At 32.8% G+C, this 27,283-nt stretch overlaps 1 protein-coding gene across 1 annotated transcript in view; it reads right to left on the bottom strand.

Annotated features, from left to right (window-relative positions):
- LOC150098172 (elongation factor-like GTPase 1) overlaps positions 1–27,283 on the bottom strand; it is a 451,514-nt gene that overhangs the window by 214,655 nt on the left and 209,576 nt on the right. Inside the window, exons 15-16 of the mRNA XM_090406579.1 lie at positions 21,089–21,201; positions 12,526–12,683 (exon numbers count right to left, since the gene is read on the bottom strand). Of these exons, the coding sequence (XP_090262705.1) occupies positions 12,526–12,683; positions 21,089–21,201 (271 nt within the window). The remainder of the gene's footprint in view (positions 1–12,525; positions 12,684–21,088; positions 21,202–27,283) is intronic.

Genomic DNA, 27,283 nt, shown 5'->3' with positions numbered 1-27,283 from the left:
ATAATACTATTATTTGACTTTAGTCCTTTCGTAATCTACTTAGCTTACCCCCCCAACCCCCAATGCTGTAAAGTATGCTCTCACACGTGATGGTATCGTAGACTGAGGAAAAACCTCTGGCTGGGACCAAATCCTTAATCTACGTTGTTATAATTCAAATGTATTAATCCTAAAAAATTTATTTTTGTTAACGACTGCACCATTAAGGATCTTGTAAAAGAATTTTCTATCTTTTCTTTACATACAAGAGAATACTTTAGCTAAGCATGTATAATAACCCTTAAATCAATTTTATCTCAAGCAACTCCGAATTACTCTGTCATGGCTGTTACTTTACTTAGGTCACACAGGTTCAATTAGTTTTTGTGAGACAGTGCATTGGCCAACAAAGATCAGGCAAGAACAAAACCAAACATTTATTTTAACTTAGACAATTTATATACAAAAGTAAATAGGGCATATCACATGCCTGATTCTCAACACATTCATTAAAACAATTCACTTAAAGCATTAGACAAAGAAATTATTTACACTCAACTTATTAGACACGTGGATGGATTTTATCATACTTAACCTTACTCTCTATCTTATTAAATAAGGCACAATTATACTCAACATGTTCTAAGCATTTGATAACACAAGCAATATTCAAGATTACAATATTCTATTATACACATTCAAACTGACTTTCGGTTTTCTGACCTCTTCAACACATTATGCCATTAATTAAACAGAATCAACATCTATCGTCTGTACACACAATCTAGGCTATTAACATAAAGCAATCTACTTACAAGCTCACTATATCATTGTACAGTCCTGGATCCTAAAGGGTTAATTCTGCTGGCTTCTTTCTTAATCTTGTGCTATGGCTGTGATTGGGCACTATCCAATTGTAGTCATCTGGTGAATTCCTCCCTTGTCACAGTACTGCATTTCTTCGGCAATGTCAGGAACTGCTTCGGCTGTGACAATTTAGCATGCATGTGAATCAGTACATTCATCAAAGAATTTTACGGAAGGATATCTTGAAACACAGCCTCTTCTTCTAGCGAACTCCCCATAATCTCCAGAACTACTGCTTGCCGGACCCTGACCCTTCCCCTCCTCGAAAAGCTTGCCACAGGAACAAAAAAAATAAAAAATAAAAAATGAGAGAGAGAGAGCTCTCGTCTCTCAATCTCTGCCTTTTATATCATTGGCTGTCCCTTGGCCTTACTTCCAAAACTTCCAGGATTTACTGAAAGTGCCCTTATCACCCACGCTTACGTTAGGTTTTGGCAGCAAAACTCATATAATCCGGTGACCTTGGAGACTGTTGTTGATCTTCAGTTTACTAGCCTAATCTTGTCTGATCTTTTTTTGTTACAATTGCTTATGGTTCTACATTCAGTTATTCTAACATTATATTACAAAATTTATTACTTCACAGTAGGTTATATATACTTTTATTTATAAGTATTTTATGGCCCATGTAAAATTAATATAGGTGAAAAATATTTATATTTTTCAGCACAAGAGATTTTACACTTGGTTTAATCCTTTATCCAAGTGTAAGCAAACAAAGTTTGTGCCTGAAGTATCTTCAGGACTGGGGAAACTTTAATAATAAGGTGTGACATCTTTCGGCAACTTGTATATGAAAATATGACTTCTACATTACTTCAACCTTGGTATACATCTGAGCCTGGCTCCCACTGATGAGACCTCAATAAATGTCGAAACCGGTCTGGGTAGTGACCCTTCCCAGACCAGTTATTATACATGTCCTTGCAGACATGTGCTTTGCATTATGGGATAGTAAGGCAAGTGATGTGAAGTCATACCACCTTTCCCATGAGTTGCCCCAGTCCTGTAGATACTTCAGGTGCAAACTTTGTTTGCTTATACTTGGATAAAGGATTAAACCAAGTATATAATTTCATGGTATCTTTGGTTCATTTTTTCCAGGTGTTCTGTTTGATGAAGGATGACAGTAGCATTGCCTTTATCTGCTTTGGTAATAACAATGTCTTGGTTATTTATTAAAGATTTAAAGGATAATTTTTCTGCTTTGGTTAAGTTGCAACTTAATTATTTATTGGAATTTAGTATGTAAGATGTTTTCATTCATATTCATCATCATCAAATTCCTGCCATGTACCCTCAAGGGGGGGGGGTACAGGATATGATAGTACTACATGAAAAAAATTACATCATTACTAACTTCCTATCTACAATTTTCCTCCAAATCAGTCTGTTACTTGTCAAGACTCCAACATTATCAGATCTCATGTTTCTATCATCTACGGCACTTTGTACCGTATCAATCCATCTATATCTTGGTCTTCCTCTGGGTCGTTTTCCTGCCAACCTGGCAGAGAACACTTGCTTTGCTAATATTTCCTCTCCCATTCTATTTAAGTGTCCATTCCACCTGAGATTAGCTCTGCTAACGCATTCCTGGATGCTGACAATGTCAAGTTCTTTCCTAATATCCTCATTTTTAATATGATATTGCCATTGATGCCATCTGTTCATGCCTCTAATCTTTCTCAGGACTCTCATATCTGTGGTCTCTAGTCTTTGGTCAAGTGTTTTACTTCTGACCCAGCTCTCAGATCCATAAGTTAAAACTGGTTTGAACACCGTCTTGTACACAGCTAATTTAGTGTTCCGACTAATTTCTCTCTTATTCCATATGAATTTATTCAATTGACTTCCCACCATACCAGCTTTGCTGAGTCTGTTGTCTATTTCTATATTTAATTTACCATCTTCACTAAAAATCGTGCCTAAGTAGCTGAAATGTTTTACTTGTTCCACAGGTTCTCCATTCACAACACAGTTGACATTTTCAACGATTCTGCCTATTTTCATTGTCTTTGTCTTTTTATTGCTGATGGGGAAGGATTTCAGATCTCTTTCAATGTGGTAAATAAATAGTGTAATTATCTATTTTTTTTCACCAGAGGTGAGGCTAGGGTAAATGATTAACAAAGCATTTAATTTCATCTTGCTTTTGTATAGTGTCATGTAGCTTGAGTACTGTACATATGTATGGTTTCCTGATGATGAATGACCTCAATACAAAGGTTGAAACCTTAAATATTATTTTTTTAATTATAAGTAAAGTAATTTTTCTAACACTTGCGTTGTGTCTCCATAAATTCTTCACTATGAATTACAAAATGATTGATAAGGAAGTCTTATACTATTAGAGCAAAATCTATCAACTTCTTTAGTCATGAAATATGATTCAATCAGTTTTCCTTTTGAATCTTCTTTGATTTAGAAGCATTTAACCAAGCCTTGTAAAACTTTTTGGCCTTTCAGGGCATGTTTCTGCCCTGAAAAAATAAAAAATGATAAAAATAAAATATCATTTTAGACTGTCAAGGCAGTCTAAAATGATATTTTATTTTTTGTTTACAATTTCAAATGTTTACATTTTTCTCACCCAGAATGATGAAAAAAAAATCAGTACAGTTGAAAATTTTTTAAAATGGTCCTGTTTTACCAAGATGAGGCAACATCAACTAGTACCACTCCATGCTGAAGCAGTTCCAAATAAACTAATATAAGTTGTCACAGGAGGCAATGACAGTTATCTCTATAACCTGATTTTGTAACATACATCTATAAGTTTACTCAATTTTGAAAATTATTACATGTAAAGATTTTTTTTTACATAGAACAACATCTATGAGTGCTCGCATACATTTTACTCTCTATATTTCTTTAACGACTTCTCTTAATGGTAGCAATGTTTATCGGGGGGGGGGGGGCTAAAGTTGCTTGGGCAGCACAAAGCACAAACTCCCATGATGCAGTATGATTTCTCGTTCTGATCTTTTGCCCCATGTTCATGCAATAATTATACAAGCAACTCACTTGAACACCCCACAGATTATCTAACGTATTACATTATAGAATACAGCTTCCTCTCTTTGTGGTCCATCTTGTCTGAACTATTAGTTGAGATATTTGTAATAACTGTGTTATACTCATGTTCTACTAGTATTTGGGGTATAATTATGTGTAAAACTTCAAGAAATTTGCAAAAAATTAGGTTGTTTATGTAGATAAAGGTATGTTTGCCTGTTTTGGTTTGTATTATATAAAACTTGCATCACATTTATTTATTTTTTTGGATGTTCTCTTAATACTTTTTTCTTTTTAATTGTGTTTTATGTTATTTATCGTGTGTTGCTTAGCATTTTTTTGACCTGGAAATTTTCTGTTTTGTCATCTGCTTGGTGTGATGTTAATGGATGTAGCAGTCACATGACCGTTAAACAGGTTAAAAGTTTTCTGGAATTCACAGTCAGAAAAGTTAGTTTGCATCACAGATCTCAATTTGTAAATTCAGAAATAGTGAGATGTGTCAAACTGCAAAAAATAATCTTTTTGTGAGCTGATGCAATAGCTGATTTTGGAGAAAATCAGCTATTGAAGTCTAAAAATGAAGTCTAAAACAGATTTGGATGTTCTATCTTTTAAGAACTGCTACTTTTTTCTGAGGTACAAACCTTCAGAACAATTGCAGTAATGCCATCAGTGAGAAACTTTATTTATTTATTTTTTTTTTTGTATGCATTTTGGACAAAGTTCTTGGGTTCACTTTCTGGCAAAAAATAAAAGGAGGAATTGAATATTGTAATTATGGAATGGTATTGTAAGAAGACATTTAATGGGGACAATCACATACAGAACCACCTCAATGCAAAAGTGATGGAAATAGAATTGGATAACAAGCATACCAAAGCATCAGAAAGCACAACTAACATTGGATACAATGTTACATGGATACATGGAAGCATAATTTTGATTAACTGAGTGGGAGATGGTAAATCCCATTTTATTTTTATAGCCGGGTACGAAACTCGGGTCGAAATCCATCGACATCCATAGAGTTTTTTAAAACTCTATGGATGTCGATGGATTTCGACCCGAGTTTCATACCCGGCTATAAAATAAAATGGGATTTACCATCTCCTGCTCAATTAACAAATTCGCCAGTAAAATAGCCTTTCGGCTTATTATCTTCATAATTTTGATTGTTTCAAAAGAAGCTTTGAATGTGTTGATACTTGTGATTCTTCTCTTGAATAGCCTTGTCACATCTTGGATAATCACTGTCAAGTGAATGGACCAAATCCTGATTTTTTAAAATTATTTTCTACTTTTTTTGTTATATAAAAAAGAAGGATAATGATTAATTAGTTAGTGAATATAGACAAAGTCTAATGGGTTACCTAATGGATAAATGTGATGATTTCATTTTTAAGAATCAGAGTAAACAATGAAATTAGATTACAGCAATGACAAATCATTTTTCATTATTATTTCACCTCTCCAATGAACTCACTCACGCCAAAATTAATATTGGGAAGGGAAAAATGTAGGCAATGCTGGATATGAAATTCAGAACCATGAAATATCTCTTAATCAGAAAATGAGCATTTGATAGAATTAAGAACTCTTTAACCCTTATTTTTTGTTGTTTGTTTTTAATTCACTTAATAAATTATTTAAGAGTGAGAAACAAGAATAAATACAGAGTAACAAAAAAAATTAACAGGGGTAATCATTAAAGACTGCTGCAGAAATATTTTAATTTCATGAAAAAAATGTACAGTAATACCTTGCATAGCAGTTTATAATTTTTAATAATTAAAAAAAATCTAACAGTAGTACAAGTACTGTAGTGATTTAGTATACTGTAGTAACAGCTGTACTGATGTACACTTTAGTATTATTTCAGCTTTGGTGTGGCAAAGTTATTTCAAACACAACTACTACTTGTTCTGAACTCTGTGTCTGTTAAAGTACAATATATTTTTAAGTTGTTGTTGGTCATTCTACAAAATTATTTTTTTATTACATATGAGAACCCTTTTATGTGCAATTATAAGCACCCTACAAAAGAATTCTTATTAAGTGAGCTTTCACTTTATCAGAACTTATCGAAATTTCAGGATATTTAAATCCAACCATATGGAAAAATAAAGATTAACAAAAGAAACAAAAAGTAAGACTTTATAAATGAATAGACCAACCAATATTATTAACATATGTTAAAAACAGACACATCAACAATACAACAAATAAACATGACTGTGAGAAATCATTAAGAAGTTAATAACATTAATAATAAAAAAACAGTAATAAAGTTAATTATTAATAAAGCTATATTAATATATAGCAAGATACAGATAAAAATCTAATGCTATGGGTACACGACAACTGGGTGAGGGAAACTGGCTGATGGACCAACTGGGTGACGGAATAAAAGATCAAATATGCAATTCTATTCCGATGATCTATTACCAGGCAAATTTAAATAATTTTTTTTTTTAGAAATGAGTTAAAAGAACAGTATAAACATAAAATTTGAAAAGTTTCACTTATAATTAAGTTTATTTTTATTGTGTAAAATTACGAATTGTAAAGAAGTTATATTGAAATTTTCCATACAAAAAATGAGTCAGCTAATTAATAAATATTTATATTACATATTTTCGTTTATGTCATATATCAAAATTTGTAGGATCATTTAAGAAAGAGATGGTTAAAAAGAGTGGTCCAAAAACGATTTAAAAATGAAAAGGTATAATTGCAAATTTGATCTCTTATTCCATCGCCAACATGACCATGTCATGGTTTCTCCGTCTGTCTCTGCTGCTCTTCTTAATGTTATAATTTTGTAGTATTTTAGATTTCTGCAGCATCTATAATTCTGAGTATTCTCTGGGGTAGATCCTGTAGCATTTTAAATCCCATCTCATTACATTTCTTTATAATTTCTTCATGTGCATTATTGATCCATTCATTTTATCTTCTGCTGTTTGTGAACTGAAGGGCAATATTTTTGATCTGAGTCCAATTGTTGTCTATGTTTCTCTCAATATATGAATAAAGGAAATGAATACTGGATTTCTTGCTTCATCTTTTCTATGTATATATATATATATATATATATATATATATATATATATATATAATAAATTTAGTTTAATCCTTATTCAAGTGTGAGCAAACAAAGTTTGCGCCTGAAAGTATCTTCAGGACTGGGGTAAGGTGGTACAACGCCAGGCAACTCATTGTAAAGATGGAGCAAGCTAACATCACTCCTATCTCAGATTGCAAATTTGATCTTTTATTCCATCGCCAACATGACCATGTCCTGGTTTCTCCGTCTGTCTCTGCTGCTCTTCTTAATGTTATAATTTTGTAGTATTTTAGAAGATTTCTGCAGCATCTATAATTCTGAGTATTCTCTGGGGTAGATCCTGTAGCATTTTAAATCCCATCTCATTACATTTCTTTATAATTTCTTCATGTGCATTATTGATCCATTCATTTTATCTTCTGCTGTTTGTGAACTGAAGGGCAATATTTTTGATCCGAGTCCAATTGTTGTCTATGTTTCTCTCAATATATGAATAAAGGAAATGAATACTGGATTTCTTGCTTCATCTTTTCTATATATATATATATATATATATATATAATAAATTTAGTTTAATCCTTATTCAAGTGTGAGCAAACAAAGTTTGCGCCTGAAAGTATCTTCAGGACTGGGGTAAGGTGGTACAACGCCAGGCAACTCATTGTAAAGATGGAGCAAGCTAACATCACTCCTATCTCAGTATCTCTCATAATGCAAAACACATCTCCTTGCGGATATGTATAATGTCATACATTAAGGGAAGGGCCACTAACCAGACTAGTTTCGACCTTTATTGAGGTCTCTTCAGTGGGAGCCAGGCCCAAGTGGAGATACCAGGAAGAAGCATTAGCAAGGTCATCTATACCTAGAGGAGTTGCCAAACAGTGTGCCACCTTTTTATTAAATTACTCTGGATTTAGAGAAAGATGTTGAAAGTTTATTTTTCACTTGGTTAGACTATAATAAATTTAGTTTAATCCTTTTTTTAGCAAACAAAGTTTGCACCTGAAAGTATCTTCAGGACTGGGGTAAGGTGGTACAACACCAGGAAACTCATTGCAAAGGTGGAGCAAGCTAACATCACTCCTATCTCAGTATCTCCCATAATGCAAAACACATCTCCTTGTGGATATGTATAATATTATGCATTAAGGGAAGAGCCACTACCCAGACTAGTTTCGACATTTATTGAGGGCTCTTCAGTGGGAGCCAGGCCCAAGTGGAGATACCAGGCAAGTGAAAAATAAACTTTCAATATATATATATATATATATATATATATATATATTTATTTATTTATTTACAGAGTGATTGACTAGGTTTAATGGCATGTTTTATTCTCTGCTAATACCAATGTTGAAGGACGACGACAACAAATAGACTGGAACTTAACTTCAAACATTCAGAAATGATCTGATGAATTAGAAAGACGTATCTTGGAATCCGAAGAAATAGCTCTCGACGCTGCCCATCTAAACAGCATTCTCAGTTACAGCCTACCTGATTCACATAGTGCCGTAATCCAGTTTTTGCGTATTTGTGATATCATTCACAGGCAAAGTGCTTTACGCCAGAACTAATGCTCAGACTCCATTTCAAACACAGCTACTACTTGTTCTAAACTCTGTGTCTGTTAAAGTACAATATATTTTTTTAAGTTATTGTTTACTCCCTGGCATTGTATTCACCTGAAGTCAGCATTTCCGATGAAACTAGTTGCAAAACCTCATTACATCTCTAATATTTTTTCCATGTGTTTAAGTCAGTTAATAATTACACACACACAGTTTTTTGTATGTTTCTATCCTCATACTTGACAATATTTTATTGAAGTATTTCTATTTTTGTAAACATTTCTAAATTTTACAGAAATTGTCAGCTTGAAGTATGCTTAACAAGGCAGTGATTAGCATCTGCATCAAATTCTCTAAGTACAGATGCTTATTATACAGTATGGCAAAAAAAAAAAAAATAAATAAATAAAAATAATAATAATAATCAATAAAAAAAAATAGTACTGAATTTCAACACCCTCTTCAGTACAGGCACTATGAGCTTTGCTGTTTGACTGCATACACATTAATAGAAAAGAATGTGTAGTCTATGCCATTATATTTAGCTGTAGGAATGGTGTTGATATTGGAAGAACAGATGTTTATTGCTCTCCATTATTTTCATTGATACACAGCTGGTAGAGCAAATGGTCCATGCCAACGACATTACTTGATGCCGTCATTTGGGGTATGTTGAAAGAATGGGTATTCTACCATAACCTGTCTTCAAATCTTGATAAATTAAGGGATAAAATTACATGTCTAGCAGATGTTCCAATTATTTTTCTCCAAGATGACAGAGAACTCATTCATTTTTAGAAATTATGGACTTTACAACAGTGTTAAAAATAACTCTTTTAATATCCTCGATGCTTTTAGCTTGATGTAGTTTATAAATATTTTTTTTATTTTTCCTTTTTCACTAGAGGTCATGCCAGTAAAATAACTTGTGATCAATTCATTGTTTCTTTAGCTTACTGTATGTAATGTAACCTAGCTTGTCCTGTATATTTGTATGTACTCAAGATGATGATCTTAATATAAAGATCGAAACATCGGGATATTAAGAGTTATTTATAACACAGTTGTAAAGTCCATAATTTCTAAAATGAATGCTGATCACCATGTAACACTAAAAGACAGGATGACAGAGAACCTTTGCAGGTGCTACGAAACCTGTCTTGAAAGACAAGATGTCCATTTTCAGCATGTAATCTACCATCATTAATGCTTTATTCGACCAAGATTCCACCAATAGTTACAGATGTACATACAATCATGTGTAAACATATATTTCTTTGTTAATAAACCCATTTACTGCATAAAATATATCGTAGTTACCGAGAACTGCTTTTTTTTTTTTTTTGCAACATACTATACATGTCTTGTGCCTATTGTTTATTATTAGATCATTTATATAGTTGCTTACTGATTTATCTGAAGAGAACCAAGTTTATTTATGACTAAGCCTTCTGGAGAAGTTAATAGCTGTAATCCCAATATCATTAATAATGAGTCATTCATTGGAAGGGAGAGAGGGAAGTCTGTATAATTTTTGATTTTGATGAAAGCGAATTATTTTGTCAATGTATCTTTCAGATGGAACGAATTTTATTTTTTAAAATTTTTCCTGTTAAGTTTTTCGTGACCATTTTTAATCAGCAGATCCACAGAATTTTCAGTTTTGGAGGATTTCTAAAATTAATCATAGTATATTTCTATACTTATCTGTATTTTCCTCCAATTTCTGATTTTTAACTACCATATTAATGCTTAAAATGAGCACTTTTTGATTTCTTATTTGCATTTTCAGACAAGGAAAAATTTTTCAGGATGGTGGCTATCTGCTTTAGGTGTTCTGAATGCTCTTTTTTTTTTTTCACATTTTGTACTCTACCCTGCAGACCTTAGATTGAATTCACAAGTCTAATTTTGTCTGTGTGTGTCAAATTACATGACTGATTAATTTCTATGAAAAAAAAAAACAGCTTCAAAGTTTGCAGAAAATTAAAAAAGGATAACGTTGAAGCCTAAATCCAAATTTAAATTTGAAATTTTTATGAGAGAGACACTCTGGTTAGGTGGCTATAGAGCAAATATTTCTTTTCTTTTTTATCCATTTCAGTCATCATATCATCATCAAATTTCTGTATGATAGTACTACATGAAAATTTTACATCATTACTAACTTCCTATCTAAATTTTCCTCCAAATCAGTCTGCCAAGACTCCATTATAAGATCTTATATTTCTATGTTTTAAGGCACTTTTTACTATATCAATCCACCTTTATCTTAGTCTTTTTCTGGGTCTTTTTCCTGCCAACCTGGCAGAGAACACTTGTTTTGCTAATCTTTCCTTGCCCATTCTGTTTAAGTGACCACCACTTCAGATTAGCTCTACTAATGCATTCCTGGATGCTGACAATGTCAAGTTCTTTCCTAATAACTTTGTTTTTAATATGATATTGCCATTGACGGCATCTTTTCATGCCCCTAATCTTTCTCATATCTGTGGTCTCTAGTCTTTGGTCAAGTGTTTTATTTCTGACTCAGCTCTCAAGATCCATAAGTTAAAACTGGTTTGAACACTGTCTTGTATATAGCTAATTTAATGTTTTGACTAATTTCTCTCTTATTCCATATAAATTGATTCAATTGACTTCCTACCATACCAGCTTTGTTGATTCTGTTGTCTATTTCCATATTTAATTTACCACCTTCACTAAAAAATCACCTAAGTAGCTGAAATGTTTTACTTGTTCTATAGGATCTCCATTCACAATGCAGTTGATATTTTCAGTGCTTCTGCCTATTTTCATTGTCTTTATCTTGTTATTGCTGACCTTCATACCAAATTTATTACAACAGTTATTCAATTTAGTCAGAGAATCTTGAGACTTGTAGCAGATTTATTTAGAAGGTATAACATCGTCCGCATAAAGCAAAGAGCTGGCATTAACATCTCCAATTTTGATATCAGTTTAATACCACTTTCCTTCATAATGTGATCCATATAGATAATGAATAACAGGGGGGATAATGTACATCCTTGTCTGACACCAGATATAACATTAAACCATCTTCCTCTACTTCCTTCAATTCTAATTGCTGACTTACAACTCAAATAACAAATAAAGACTAAGTATTGCTTGATGTAATGTCCCATTGACACCATATAACTGTAGCGTATTGAATAGCTTCTCTCTTGGCACCTTGTCATATGCCTTTTCCAAATCGACAAAACTTAAATACAGATCTTTGTTATATTCCCATGATTTCTCAACTATTTGTCGTAAAGTGAAGATCTGATCCTGACAGCCTCTATTTGGCTTGAATCCAGGCTATTCTTCAAGCTTTTCTTCCACAATCCTTCTTAATTGTTTCTCAAGTATACTTGCGTAAATCTTACCAAGAACACTCAGCAGAGAAATACTTCTGCAATTCTCACATTCAGTTTTATTTCCCTTTTTATAAATGGGTACTGTGAGAACTCTACTCCAATCATCTGGAATTCGTCCCTTTGTCCAGACTTGTGAACTATGCAGTGCAGCCGCTGAAAGACTTTTATATCTCTGTACTTGAGCATTTCTGGTCGAATATATATCTACTCCTGCTGCCTTTCCACCTTTCAGGCCTTTGATAGCTTTTTTTTCTTCTTCAAGTATGGATATGTATTCCTGACTGCATGCCTGGTGAGTGTTTTTTTACCATTGTGCTATCGCTACTTGTTTCATTTAGCAATTTTTCTAAGTAATTACTCCATACTTCAAGGATATCTTTTTCTCCAGTTTTCATGCTGCCTTTATCATCTCTAATTCCTTTTACAGCACTTTTTCCTCCATTTCTGAGCTTCTTCAGTTTAGAACATATATTGATTACAACCAATAAATAAAAGCCAAATGAGCATATTTACACAATAAACTCAGAAAAAATAATCAGTAAGAAACTGGAAAAAATAACAATAAAATAAATAAACAGATTGTTTATATTTTAGTAAATGCAACACACTTGAGTTTAAAGAGAAAAGTTAACCTCACTTCTCTTAATGCTTTTGCTGGATTATGTTTAGGACCTAAAACATATAATTGCTGGCCTTTACGTAAAGTTCCACTAAATACACGAGCAAAGGCAACAAAAATTGTATCATCACATGTCTGATAGGGAAGCAACTCTTCTTTAGGTGAATTTTGGCAGTCTGTAAGACAAGAATAATTTTTTTCCTTTTAAAGAAGCTACAAAATTTATTGATCATATAAAATATACTTTTGATATAACAGCTGAATCCAGTATATCTAATAAAGACAAATAAAAAGAAAAATAAATAAAACAAAGATACATCCTATTTGTATTTACTTCAATTTAATTGCAAGTTGAAAAAGAAAAATTTGTTAAATTTTGGAAAGTATTTTTTATTATGGTAATCACTAAGGATTAATGAACTTAATAGCACTTTTTTCTACTCCAGGTAGAAAAAGAATAACCTAATAAAACATCCTTACTGAACATGATAGGAGATCTTTCTGAATGCAGGAAAATGGATCTAAATACATAATATGCAAATTTTGTGGCCTATAAAGGAAATAAATTGCTCACTCATAAGTCATTTTGACCTTGTATGCCAAACAATAAGTATAAAAAAAACAGCATTTCAAAAAGAAATGACAGTTAGGGAACAGGTCTATATATGGTATTGCACAGCAATTAAGCACTCCCAAGTTAGCAGTTGTGCTAAGATAGTAAGAGACAGGAGTTGTCTTGATTACTGCATCTTGCAATCAAACCCCCAGAGAAGCTGTATTTGGTTCCATTGTCACCAGCAATCCTGTGACAATGGAATCAAGTGCTTTTTTTAAAGTCAATAAAACTGCAGTATATAAGTTGTATGCTGGATTATGTTGTGTAAAAATATGGTCTATAGTGGCTGTCCTATGTTTGAAGCCTGCTTGATTGTCTCCTATTGTCTCATTTATTAAAGTCTGGATTCTATTTTGTATAATGCATGTGAAGATTTTGTAGCTACAACTTAGTAATATTAAAGGTCTATAATTTTCACAAATTCATTTATTTCCTTTTTTGAAAATTAACATTATGATGACTATCTTCCAGTCATCTGAAATTTCACCAGTATATAGCATATGGTTAAAAAGTTCAAGCAGGAAATTGATACTATTATCACCAATATTTCCATATTTGGTGCATTATAACAAGTTCCAACAACAGATTTATTAAAATGTATCATTCATAGGATTTGACAAGATCTAAATAAATCACATCATAGGCACTGACATAATTATTTCTCTCATGACCTCTTCATAAAATTTTAGCAGCTATGTCAAAATTGATCGATTCTTAATGAAACTGCTTTTTTATGTGAATTTCTGCACATTTTTTTTTACTTTTTCAAGTGGGGTACTTAAGGGAACTGATGGCTGACCAGGTATTCAACACTAAATATGAGGATAATCTTCTTGAAAGGCAGGCAATATCAAGTAGAGTGCTGTGGACTAATATCAGAATAGGAAACTAGACATGAGACTTATTTGTGCCTATAATCCCACAGAAGGCAGTACTACAGAAAAAGTGGGGAAATTTTTCTAGCCATAAGAGAAGGCAACTGATACAATGAAAGAGGAAAAGTTGGATCTTGTTGGAGATCTAAACAGCAGAGCAGGAGACATCAATGTTTTGGAAAAATTTGGAGTAAAGACCACAGCTAATAATACTGGTAAGTATGTGCTAAATTTCAGCTCAGGACATAGACTAGTTATCACTAACACCATATTCCAACATAAAACTGTGCACAAATTCACATGGAGAGAAGATGCAATAAATAAGAAAGTCAGGACAAAAGAGTACTCAAAAGATTTGAAACTGGAAGTGATCACCATTTAGTGTTGGGCAGGATAAAATTAAATTTCATATTGAAAAATTGTGTGTAAAAAAAGTTTTGAAATGAATCAATTTGAACTGTAGACTCAAACATTATTCAGTTTGAAAACAAGAACCAAACCATAGAACAATTCAGTAGCAAACTCTGAAGAAAATATTCAAAAAGAATGAAAACAGAAGTATATCAATACTTGAGGTAGAAAAAAACCCATCAAATACTCAAAATTAAAAAGGTAACTAGAATAGATGATATATGACCAGAAATGCTCAATATAGATGTATAAATGTTTAAAGTAGTTACACTGAATAATTCAGAAGGCCTAATCAGTGGGTCAAATTTTAATGATTGGAATAGAGTGCTCATAGTACCTATCTACAAAAAGGGAAATAAATCTGAATGTGAGAATTACAAATGAATTTCTATTAAATGTTCCTGGGAAGATTTATGCAAGTATATCTGAGAAATGTTAAGAAATATTGTGAAGGAGCTTGAAGAACAAGCTGGGTTCAAGCCAAACAGAGGTTGTAAGGATTAGATTTTCACTTTAAAGACAAATAGTTGAAAAATCATGAGAACATAACAAGGATCCGTATTTAAGTTTCATACATTTGGAAAAGACATATAATAAAGTGCTAAGAGGAAAGCTATTCAAAATGCTCCAGTTATATGGCATAAATAGAACATTATATCAAGCAATACTTTTCTATATCCAAGTTGTAAATCAGCAGTTAGAACTGAAGCAGTTACAGGAATAACGTTTGATGTTAAATCAGGTGTGAGATAAGGGTTTGCATAATATCCACTGTTATTCATCACCTATATGGATCGCATTATGAAGGAAAGTGATATAAAACATGATATCAAAATTGGAGATGTTAATCTCACTCTTTACTTTATGTAGATGTTATACTCCTAAATAAATCCAGGACAGGTCTGTAGGATTCCATGACTAAACTGAATGACCACAGTCCTGAGAAAAATTATGGGAAGAATATATGGCACGAATGAGAGTACATTAAAAATGAGGATATGAGGAAAAACCCTGACACTGTTAGCAGAGCTAATCTGAAGTGGTATGGCCACTCAAACAGAATGGGAGAGGAAAGATTAGCAAAACAAGTGTTCTTTGCCAGGATGACAGGAAAAAAGATCCAGACGAAGACCAAGATGTAGGTGACTAGACATAGCAAAAATTGTCTTAGAAGACAGACACATAAGATCTGATAATATTGGAATGTTGACAGGTAACAGGTTACCATATTTTCCACCTTATAAGATGTACCATCGTATTGGACGCATCACATTTTTCATGTCAAATTTTTGGAAAAAAGAATATTCTTCGTAGTATAAGACACAAATTATGCATCAAATTTTTTATGTAAATTTTAATTTTTTATTTTAAAACATGTATTATTCATTTATTAGATAAAAACAATTGTTCTTAAAAAATAAAACATGTAATAAGAATGTAAACTCCTTCGGAAAGTTTTTCTTTGGGCATTTTTTTTTTTAATTAAAAAAAAAAAAAAAGCGGCAATTTTGTTCCATCTGTACAGTACGACAAAACAATGCGATTGTCTTTGGAAATACTAGTGGTGTTTGGCGGTAGATGCCGTTGGTGTAGTTGCAGTCAGTTGGTGGATTGAGTGGCCTGAGTGGCAGAGAGAGAGTTGTAGAGTAGAGCTAATCTCGCTCTAACCTCGATCTCACTCTAATCTCAATCTAACCTTGATGAGTCTTTTGACTCCCTGGAGGTGTCTAATAATAATAATATTTTTCTTACCTCTGGTGTCAACAGTCTTGTTTGAGGGTACATCAAAAGTCAGAGGCACTTCAGCCATATTAGCTGTCTGTGAAAGTTCAAAGTTGTGTTGTCTTCTAGTATTTATGATGAATCTGTTAAACTCAATAATTATATTTTCGAATTAATCTGGCATTTTTTGTGATATTTTCATTTTTGCATATATACATAAATCATTTCTCTTCATAAATCTAAAGCACCATGATGGCAACCCTTTAAAATCAATGATATTTCTTTCTATAAGAAGCAAAAAGGCTATTTTACCGGCGACATAAATTAAGTTTAAGGGAGATGGCAAATCCCGTATTATTCTACAGCCGGGTATGAAACTCAGATTGAAATCCTAGAGTTTCATGCCGAAAAAACTATCAGCGAGCCAAAGTGTATGTAATCACTTGGGTAGTACAACACCAGGGCAACTCGGAGCAAAGGTGGAGCAAGCTCCATCACTATCCTTAATATTCTCTCATAATGTAAAACGCAGCTCCTAGGAGATGTATTACTGTTTTACATTATGAGAAGAGGTCACTACCCAGACCGGTTTCAACCATTTTTGAGGTCTCATCAGTGAGTAGGTAGATAGACCTGGAATATCAAGTTTTAAGTGAATCGAACTTACATATACCTCTACTAACTAATTGCTAAACTCTGGTGTACTTATATATTGTTATTACTACTATAAGAAGCCAAAAGGCTATTTTACCAGCTATTTTTCGGCATGTAACTCTAGGATTACGATGGATTTCGATCCGAGTTTTGTTCCCGGCTGTAGAATAATACGGGATTTACCATTTCCCTTAAACTTAATTTATGTCACTGGTAAAATAGCCTTTTGGCTTCTTATAGTAATAATAACAATATATAAGTACACCAGTTTAGCAATTCGATAGTAGAGGTATATGTAAGTTCTGTTCACTTAAAATCTTGATATTCCAGGTCTGCCTACTCACTGATGAGACCTCAAAAAGGGTTGAAACCGGTAGTGACCTCTTCTCATAATGTAAAACAGTAATACATCTCCTAGGAGCTGCGTTTTACATTATGAGAAAATATTAAGGACAGTGACAGAGCTTGCTCACCAGTTTTGGTCTTTTTTGTTTAAGTCACGCCTATTATGTCAATCTGGTACTTATCTAATTCCTCAGCTAGCTCCACTTCTTTGCCATTCAAGCTTCTTATGTTGATAGCACTGATCTTCAACTCTGTTGATATTGAGTTGGGGTGTGTTTTAGGGTTTGTAGAATCCATGGGTTAGAAAAAAATTTAAATATAATAATGTACTGATTACTAGTTTAAATATAATGACTGTTATCAACCATGCAACTATTCAAACTGATCGTGCATCACCTGACAATCGACAAGGCACTGTAATTGTGCATGCATAAGGTGCATTAATAATTTCCAGATAAATTTTAGGAGCAAAAAAGCATCTTATAAGGCAAAAAATACACTAATTTGCAGGAAAATTGTTGATAGAAAGTTAGTAATGATATAACTTTTTCATGTAGTATTATCATAATATCCTGCACCCTTGAAGGTATATGTCAGGAATTTGATGATGCTTTTTATTTTAATCAGAGAATGGGGAGACAAAACTCACATCCTACTCCAAAACAATTGCAAATATACATGTTCAGCGCAAGATTCAAACCTGTTGTCTATTGGTTAGAGTAAGTGCATTAGTGAATTGGGCAAACAGGCTAGCCTTGTCTGAATACATGATTCATATCTAAATTTCAGGATATGAATCCTAAGGAAGTTTTCCATTACTTTTTCTGTAACACTTAAAAGATGTAATGGCCTTAATAAATTTTATAAATTTCAATTTTATATGATGATTTCCTATCTTGAAAATTTCCAAGTAGAAATTTTCTGTGGGATCAATTCCTAATCTTAAAGACTAAGTGGTTTAATTAACCTCAACATACATTATTAAAACTTGATATGTCATCTTTATCTCCAGACTTTATCAGTCGCTGGATGGTTTAAAATATCACGATGTTTCTCGTTTTGTATTATATCATCAGATTTCTAAATCTCTATTATCCCTTCTTCAATCTTACCATTATCTATATAAACATTCATGAAGTAGTTACCTGAATTTCTCTACCACTGCAGCAGGTTTTTAAGTTACATCCACCCAGCTGCTCATGTTAACTTTTTTTTTTTTTTTAACATTAATGTTAACACACAAGAGGTTCCAAGACCTAGATCAAATGAATGTCATATGTGGGCTAGGATCAAGATTTTTATAATTTGTTGATATTTCTCTTGAAGAAATGGAGGTTGTAGTCTTTGTGGGAATACTTCATATGAAAGCTGTTCTATAGGAGGACTGAGGTAAATAGAACAATTATAAAATTTTACTGTTATGAATAATAATTTTATAATAAAATTAAAAAAACTGTTTTCTATTCCTGTGAATACGTGTATCTAATAATACTAGTGTGTCACACGTTCCATTAAAAGAGTATACTGCATTTACTTTTCCAAATCTATAATTATTAATAATCTGAATTTTCTTAAGTCATTAAATAACTGGTTCATAATATACAATGTAATGTCATTGGTTGCTAATTTGACCCCAAAGTAGTTTATTTTTTAAACTTTTTATGCAATCACAATTTGCTTCCCATTTACTGAAACACCTGTGCAAGCCTTTCGTACTTCTCTTCCAATCAGCTGCAGTGATTCCCCATTGTGCTCTTCTTGGCACTTTTTAAAAAATGTTACAGCTGTTATCACATTATCCAGCTGAATCTCAGTATTGAAATGAAACCACCTCTTATTCTTAATAAATCAATCAATCCTATAAGGTGAGAAATCCACAAGCATGCTACTCACTCACATAGCTTACTCTAAATCTAATATGCTGCCATTGCTCTAATCATACACTGGTTTACTCTTTATAAGAAAATTTAAATACACCTCAGAAATAGCTTGCATCCTCAAGCAACTAAGTTTGGTTTGAATTCCTCAAAAATTTAACAATGGAACTGGAATATGATGTGCATTACATCACAAAACGTGATAGCAGCAACTTGCATTGTTCCAATTCTTGCATATAAGTTAATATAACAATTTTTTTTTTAATCTCTTTGTTTATTTATACTAGTGCAAGTTCTTATAGCAATTGTTGTGTATAATTAATTTTTTTTTAGTCTTTTTTATACATCTTGTACCTCTGATGATGCAAGTCTGATGACTTGCAAAACTTGTTGGGTTACACTGTTTATTTTAATAAATCAAAAACAGGTGGTCTCAATACCAGAAATTAAATGAAGACTGTTTTACTCTATTCTTACATTCTTAATTATCAAATATAAGTATAACATTAATAAAATTTACTTTATTTGCTCTTGATTTTTGCAGATCAATAGGTACTAAGAACTCCTTTAATTTTTTAAATAGTAAAAATTTTAAAATCCTACTAGCATGAGTAACTTCAGAAATGCTTCGCTTAAAAAATTGCTAATAAAATTTTCAGATCCCATTCCTTGGAAAATATACTTCAGTTCAGCTTCTTGCAGTCAATTCTACATAATATATTCCTAACTTAGCTTACCACTAAATCTCACTCTCTAAACTATGCTACTATCTGCTGTGACTATGCAAGTTCGTTTCTGCTGGGTCCGAAAGTGCATTATACTTGACATGATCCCTCCCACCTCCTATTTTATTCTCTTCAGTGAAAGCCAGACCCATTCTCTAATCTAGAGTAATTTAATAATAAGGTATGACACCTTTTGGCAACTGGCATATGGAAATATGAGTTCTGTATTGCTTCAACCTTGGTATTACCTCTGGGTCTGCCTCCCACTGAAAAGACCTCAATAAAGGTCAAAACCAGTCTGGGTAGTGATCCCTCCCATAATGCATAGCATTATACATATCTGCAAGGAGATGTGTTTTGTATTATGGGATACTAAGGAAAGTGATGTGAACTTATTAGTCCACCTTTGCCACAGTCCTGAAGATACTTCAGGTGCAAACTTTCTTTGCTTACACTTGGATAAAGGATTAAACTAAATATATAATTGAAGTCTCCCTCTCTCTCATATGAGTATTCACTATGAAATCTCAAAGGCAGAGGCAAAAAAGCATATTACATGCACAACCAGCTGACAGTCAGTACACAATTTATTACATAAGTACTATTTTTAAAAATGCAAATGAAGCAGGTACATAGAATACAAGTATAATAAAATTTTATTATTTTAAGTGAATGAAATTTTTTGTAAATTATTTCATTTTAGTAAAATAAAACAAAATCAGCAAGATCTGAGAGAAAACCTTATAAGTAACTTGACACATTAAATGAGCAAGAAGAAGGGAGAAGGAAAATGAGCATGTGTTTTTACATGACCACAGATTTACATAAATGTTTCAGCAAAAACCTGAATGATGTTCATAACTAAATTTCTGTTACTTTATACCTCTACGATTTCCCACTAGTAAATGTTGGAATCAATGTTGAAGTAATTGTAATAATATCTTGAAATGCCAGATTTACTAGTTTCTGGAATAAAATGACATTCATCCACTTGAACACCTGTTAACACTTGCAACATATGCATTGGAGAAAAAAAAAAAAAAACTAATAATAAAATAATTCTTCACCACAACAAAAGAGTAAGTTGCCATTAATTTACTAATGCAATTTTCAGAAGATTATTAAACATACAGCTTATAAAAACTCTATATAAGCTATTAAAAATACCATTATAACAAACTAGTAAAAATCCCTAGCAAATCTCCATAGGCAAAAAAAAAAATGATGCACTAAAGGAAATCTCTATAGCAAATTATCCACTATAACAAATTATTCCTGTGGTCTCTACAAGTGCACAAGAGTGAGCCATAAAAATGAATGCTACATGCATAATTACAAACTAAAAACAATGCTTACCAGAATTTTGATCAGATTTCATTTCACTATCAGATATTACACCAGCCATTTTTTTTTCATATAACTGTCTAGCTTGTTCTCTTCGTAGACTTAATTCCTCAGTGGTGAGTGGCCTAATAAAAATAAAAATTAAGTATTTTTAAGTAATAATTTTATAATTTGCCTAACAAGTATCATTTAAACTTATCCTCAGAGAAATGTAGGGTAGAGAAAGAGGAAAGTAAGAAATGTTCTGCAAGAATCATACCATCTCTCTGTATGAGACTGGCTAGCTAAGCTTAATTTCAAGTCTTTACATATGTTTCGCTTATACTACAATAATAACAGAGAGACAGTGATGCAGATATACTTCACTTTTTTAATTTTATTTCGCATGTAAAAGGTTGAAAACTATTACACATTAGTATCATGGATAGAGTAAAAATTAGAAAATCTGAAAACTTTACTCGAGATCCTAAGTATGTAACTCTTTTAAGCCACTTTGAGCTTCCGATAAGCAAGGTGATGGCCTAACTGGATGATGATTTTCATCATTTAGTGCAAGTCCACCCAGTACATAGTTCGATAATGTGAAGAGAATGAAACTGCAGTGTTAATGTGTCAAAATATAGGGCAAACAACATCGATTAAGGTCCTATGTTTGCAGTGCCATTAGTATCTTTTAGTTCAGCAGCTAATTTCTTAGTATCTATATTTATCTGGCTGCTAATAAATTTTCAGTAATTTGATAATCTTTTTTTCCTATTTCTAGTGAATGGATTATAGTCTACAAGCACATAAAGGTAGCAGTATTCCTTTACCAATGGTGTCATTTTTTGTATGTATAAATTTTTGTTTAACACGTTCATTGCCAATCACGCGATATCGCGCGATGCGAGTTCTCACGAAACGGCCGATCATGCATTATCACGTGGACGTCGCTAACTAAATAAAAAAAATTTGGCCACCACACGAAATTCCAATTTTCAGCTTGGCAATGAAAGTGTTAATATTAAGAAGCACTACTCTTATCAACTTTAGTCACTACAATACACCGATGCCATCTTCTGTGACTAGGCTGCCCTTTTTTTTTCTTTTTTTTTTGGTGGTTTTGTTTTTCTTTATATCATACCAAACCTTTCTCTCACAGATCAAGTGGCAGTATTATACTGGGGGAGGGGGAGAAGAGATACTGGCCCTAATGTACAGCACTTAGTGGGCCTCTAGCTCAAGGTTCAATTGATGAGCACTTTATTCAAGATTCTGATATTTTGCAGCCACTAAAACTAGGTTCCTGACATTTTAGTTCTAGATTTCTCAATATTTTATGAGCCTTCAAGGTCCCTGCTTGAACTATCTTTAAACCTGTATTCTGAAATCAAGCTTTTAAGGAGCCCACTGTACATCCTAACGTTATCTACTAAATTTCACTTTGTTTTCAGGTCAGTTTGGTCATTTGCAAGTTGAAAAGCTTTGCCAGTTCCTTATGTGACTGGCTAACTCAATTTCAGTTAAAAAAAGTATTTTTAGTTTGAAGATACATTCCAAATGTAAGCAAAGAAAATCCAGCAAGGTCATTTCGAACCAATTTCTAATGATGGATAAGAATGAGAATCCTGAAAGAAAGATGAGTCTGTTATAACTGTCTCTTGTCTTCCCAATAATTTTTTTTTGTGTGTGCCAAATCATGATGCCATGTCAGGGAAGACGAGATCTGAACATGGTAGAAAATTTTATAAATATTTTTATATTTATAAAATATAAGATCCACCATGCTGTTGAGGTGCTTATACCATTCAATTAACACACTTTTAGCTAACAGAGAAAAAAAATGAAATAACAAAACACTTCCTATTGTTTTTTCTTAATTAGTATGGAAGTGGCAAGACAGTGGGCATTTGTCACTGATTAACAGGAAGCATAGAAGGAAGGTGCTGAACACATAACACACAAAATATAAACAAAGGGATATCAGACAAAAAAATAATAATGCAAAACAATGACTCTTATGAAAATAAAATTGATGACATAACAGGCAAATAAAAAAAAAATGGAAGATATGAGGAGAAGACCAAATTCTAGAAAACCAATTCTCCTACACATGTAAAGCAACGAAAATTCATTATTTCACAGTAGGAAAAGAACAAATAAGTTATTAGATATGTGAAGAGCCAAAGGCTTCAATTCGGCGACATATAACTTGTTTAAGTTAAGGGATATTACATCCCATATAGTTTCTTAGCCGAATAAGAAACTCAGAGTTTCATGCCGAATATAGTAGAAACTATATAAAGTTCGGCGATTCCAAGCGTAAGCAAATACCTGGATACTGCAGCACTGATCCCAAGGGTAGTGCAAGCTGGGGCAATTCGTGGTAGAAGTGGAGCAAGCTCCGATCACTATTCTTGATATTTGCCCATAATGTGAACTTAGCTCCGAGGAACTGTATTTTTGTTCACATTATGAGAGAAGGTCACTACCCAGACCGGTTTCGACCTTTATTAAGGTCTCATCAGTGAGTAGCCAGACCTAGTTAATATCAAGTTTGAATCGAACAGAACTTGTACCCCTTCTACGAGTATTGCCGCGAGGTGCTCTAATAAATTATTAAATATGTGAAGAGCCAAAGGCTTCAATTCGGCGACAATACTCGTAGAAGGGGTATTATATTCGGCATGAAACTCTTTGAGTTTCTTATTCGGCTAAGAAACTATATGGGATGTAATATCCCTTAACTTAAACAAATGAACAAATAAGTATAATACAAGTTATTAAAGAATACATAATCTTAGTGTCGATCAACAGAAAAGTGCAGCCTGCTTTCCTTTAAGAATAGAAGAGGAGTAAAAAAATAATTTGTTGCAGTTTGCATAACAGAGTTCCATATGGTATCTTATCAAATGCCGTTGCAAAATCCAGCAGTATCATCATGTAGCCATTCCCTTTATCCAACCAGTTGTCACTCTATTATAAAAAGTAGATTACTAAGGCATGATTGACCATTCACAAAGCCATGCTGTCCCTCATAGAGTATCATATTCTTTATAACGTACGAAAGCTAAGCTCTATGTAAAAGTAGCTAAAGAAAGTTACGGTAAGAAGGTAAATATCATGAAGGTGGCAAAACATTTTGGAGGCTTTGAAAAAAAAGTTTAGAAATAGAGGAAAGATTAATGAAAAAAGGATGTTTGAAGTAATTATTTTAAAAAGAAATATTAAATGAGATAAATAGTGACAGAATGATGGGAGAAAATATTTAAGAAGAATTCAATTAAGTACTTATCAATATCTAAGGAGGAAAAAAAATTATCAGCAATCTAAAATGTGGAAACGCAGCTGGACTAAACGATATGCAACCAATGATTCTCAAATATGGAGGGTTAAAAGTTTTATACTGATTGCACTGCAAGTCATAGTACCATCTATAAGAAAAAGGAAATAAAAAAATGCAGAGAATTATAGGAAATGTTCTTCCAAGAGTTATAGTAAGATTATGCAAGCTTATTTGAGAAGCTAAGAAAAACTGTCCAAGGGAAACATGAGGAAAGAAGAAGTGCCAGATCAGATTTAACTCAAACAAATAACCAAGATAGTCATAGGAATATAACAAGGATCTGTATTTAGGTTTTGCAGATCTGGGAAAGCTGTTCAAAAGACAACAATTATATGACATAAATAGGCCATAAATATATATTGTAATATATAGTCTATATTTAAGTTGTAAGTAGCAGTTAGAAATGAAGGTTTGAAGGCAGAAATACAGCAAGATAGTTTGATGTAAAATAAATAAAAATTCTGATGTAAAATAATCCTATTCCCTTTCACGATGTGTGTGAAGGAAAATGAGATTAATCTGATATCAAACTCTGAATTATTAAACTCAGTTCTTCACCTGATGTTGACCAGTTATATGATTAAATCAATTCAATTTCAGGACTGATTAAACATCATAACTACTGTAACTACTGTCTCGGCAGAGAGCTCTCGAAAAGATAACTATTATTTTGAGAAAAAATTGGCAATATTGATTTAATCTTAACGTTGTATTGTTTGTTTTTGGTAACTTGGTCTGTCTGTGTGATTTTTGGTGTGATTTCTGCTTTATTTAAACTAGTAGTTTAAAGATACAATTGATAGTGTAGCACATGGTGCCAATGCAACGAAAAACAATGGCGAACCAAACTTCGCCGTCTTTGTTCAAAAACTTTAATGTAAGGGAATTCATCCAGTGTAACGTGTGTGGGATGTATGCTTTCCCGAAAGAAGCTGGAGTCTGGATAGATAATGATAATGGTGGGAAACTGTGCAGAAAATGTAAGGAGAATGAGGAATTGAAGTGTGTGTCAGGTCGTGAGATAGTTGTTGTAGAAGAAAGCCAGAATGTGAGAGAAAATAGTGGTTTGATAGTAAATTGTGTTGAACAACAGGCATGGGCAACCTTTCCTAGTTCGGGGGCCAAATTATCATTCTGTCTCTGAGTCAAGGGCCGGACCAAATTATTAAATAAAATAAATTAATATTAAATGAATTAAAACAAGTTGCTACTTCATATTTCATTATTTATAATATAATGCTTTGGTATAAAGCTCTACATAAATTTTATAATATAATAAATGGCATAAGAATTTAATGTGAAGATTGGCCTTGTACTTCAACTACGAGACTATCAATATTGACGTTAATATTACTTAATCAATATTGAGGTTTTCGTCCGTTATTCTTGTCCAAATTATTGATTTATTGTATTTCATCTTCGAAAAAAACTGTTCACACATATGTGCTGCTGAAAAGACAAATGATTTTTCTTGAAAAAGTGTGTAAATTTGTATATTTTTGTTCCACCAAATAAAATTTATAAAAATCCGTCAAAGCAATGTTGTTAAATTGTGATTTTAGCACTAAATCCGCCTGAAGCTCAATAAGTTCCATCTGTAAGTTTTCTGGCACATTATTTACATCAGCATTCATTAGACGAGCAAATATAGCAAACGTGGAATCTTTGTTTTTGAAGTCGGCAAACCTTGTATCAAATTGCTCTATTAGTGCCTTCAGTTCATCTCCATAACAATTATAAGGGATATTTTTATGAGTTGCTAGAGTATGAAAATGATAACAATTTTTAGCTCTTATCTGACTTTCCAACAATCTTAGTTTATTACAAAAAGCTTTGACATGTCAATGCAGTTCATGAACCAATTGTCCTTGTTTTTGCAATTTAAGATTCAGTTCGTTTAGGTATCCTGTGACATCTACAAGGAATGCTAAATCACACACCCACTCATCATCTTTTACTTGGTTAATTGTGTTTCCTTTCATGTCCATAAAATTTTCAATGTCTTGTCTCAGATCATAAAATCGTTTTAACATTTTACCTTTGCTCAACCACCTCACTTCACAATAATAAGATGCATCTTCATAAACCGAAAATAGGTCTGCCAAATACTCCTTAAATTGGTGGTGATTAAGTGCACACGTGACTTAATAAAGTTAATACTGGCTACTACAACTTCCATAACATTTCTGAATTTAATCAATTTTGCACACGGATTTTGTTGGTGGATAATGCAGTGAAAATTTGTTATATTTTCTGGATGGATCTGTAGTTCTATTGCTCTTTCATGAACTATTCCAATAAATCCCTTCTGTGCACCAACCATTACAGGAGCTCCATCAGTGCATATGCCAGATAGCGAACTCCATTTAAATCCAAATCTCTCGAAGACTGTGTTGACTGTTTCAAATATATCTTCACTGGTAGTTGTTCCATTTAACGGCCGAAGCATCAATAATTCTTCTGTGATGTTGAAATCCGCATCAACTCCTCGAATAAATATTGCTAGTTGCGCTGTATCGAAGGCATCGGTGCTGTCATCCAAAGCAACTGAAAATGCTTCCAATCTAGCAATCTTCTCTTTTAAACCATCCAGCAGACATTCTTCATAAATTCTCCTTCACCGAATGACTTAGAATGCTTAGAGATTTTTTCACTTACCACAAAGCTGCCTTTGACAATGCTGTGGTGCTGCATTCTTTGCTTGTTGAACATTTGCTGCTGGGTATCCAAGTTCTTCGTTGCACAGCAAACATACAGGCAAACCTTTATTCAGAATAAAATAATAATCCTCCGTCTAGTTGTCTTGAAAGTGACGATTCTCTGCATCTACTTTTCTTTTTTTTTGCAATAACCCCTGACATTGTCCCAAATTTATAAGCGAT

The sequence above is a fragment of the Typopeltis vanoorti genome, chromosome 16 (genome assembly GCF_054136105.1).
Source record: "Typopeltis vanoorti isolate ZY-2024b chromosome 16, IOZ_Tvanoo_1.0, whole genome shotgun sequence".
Taxonomy (NCBI): Eukaryota; Metazoa; Arthropoda; class Arachnida; order Uropygi; family Thelyphonidae; genus Typopeltis; species Typopeltis vanoorti.
The sequence above is the reverse complement of the archived record's forward strand: the minus strand, read 5'-3'. Positions and strand labels throughout refer to the sequence as shown.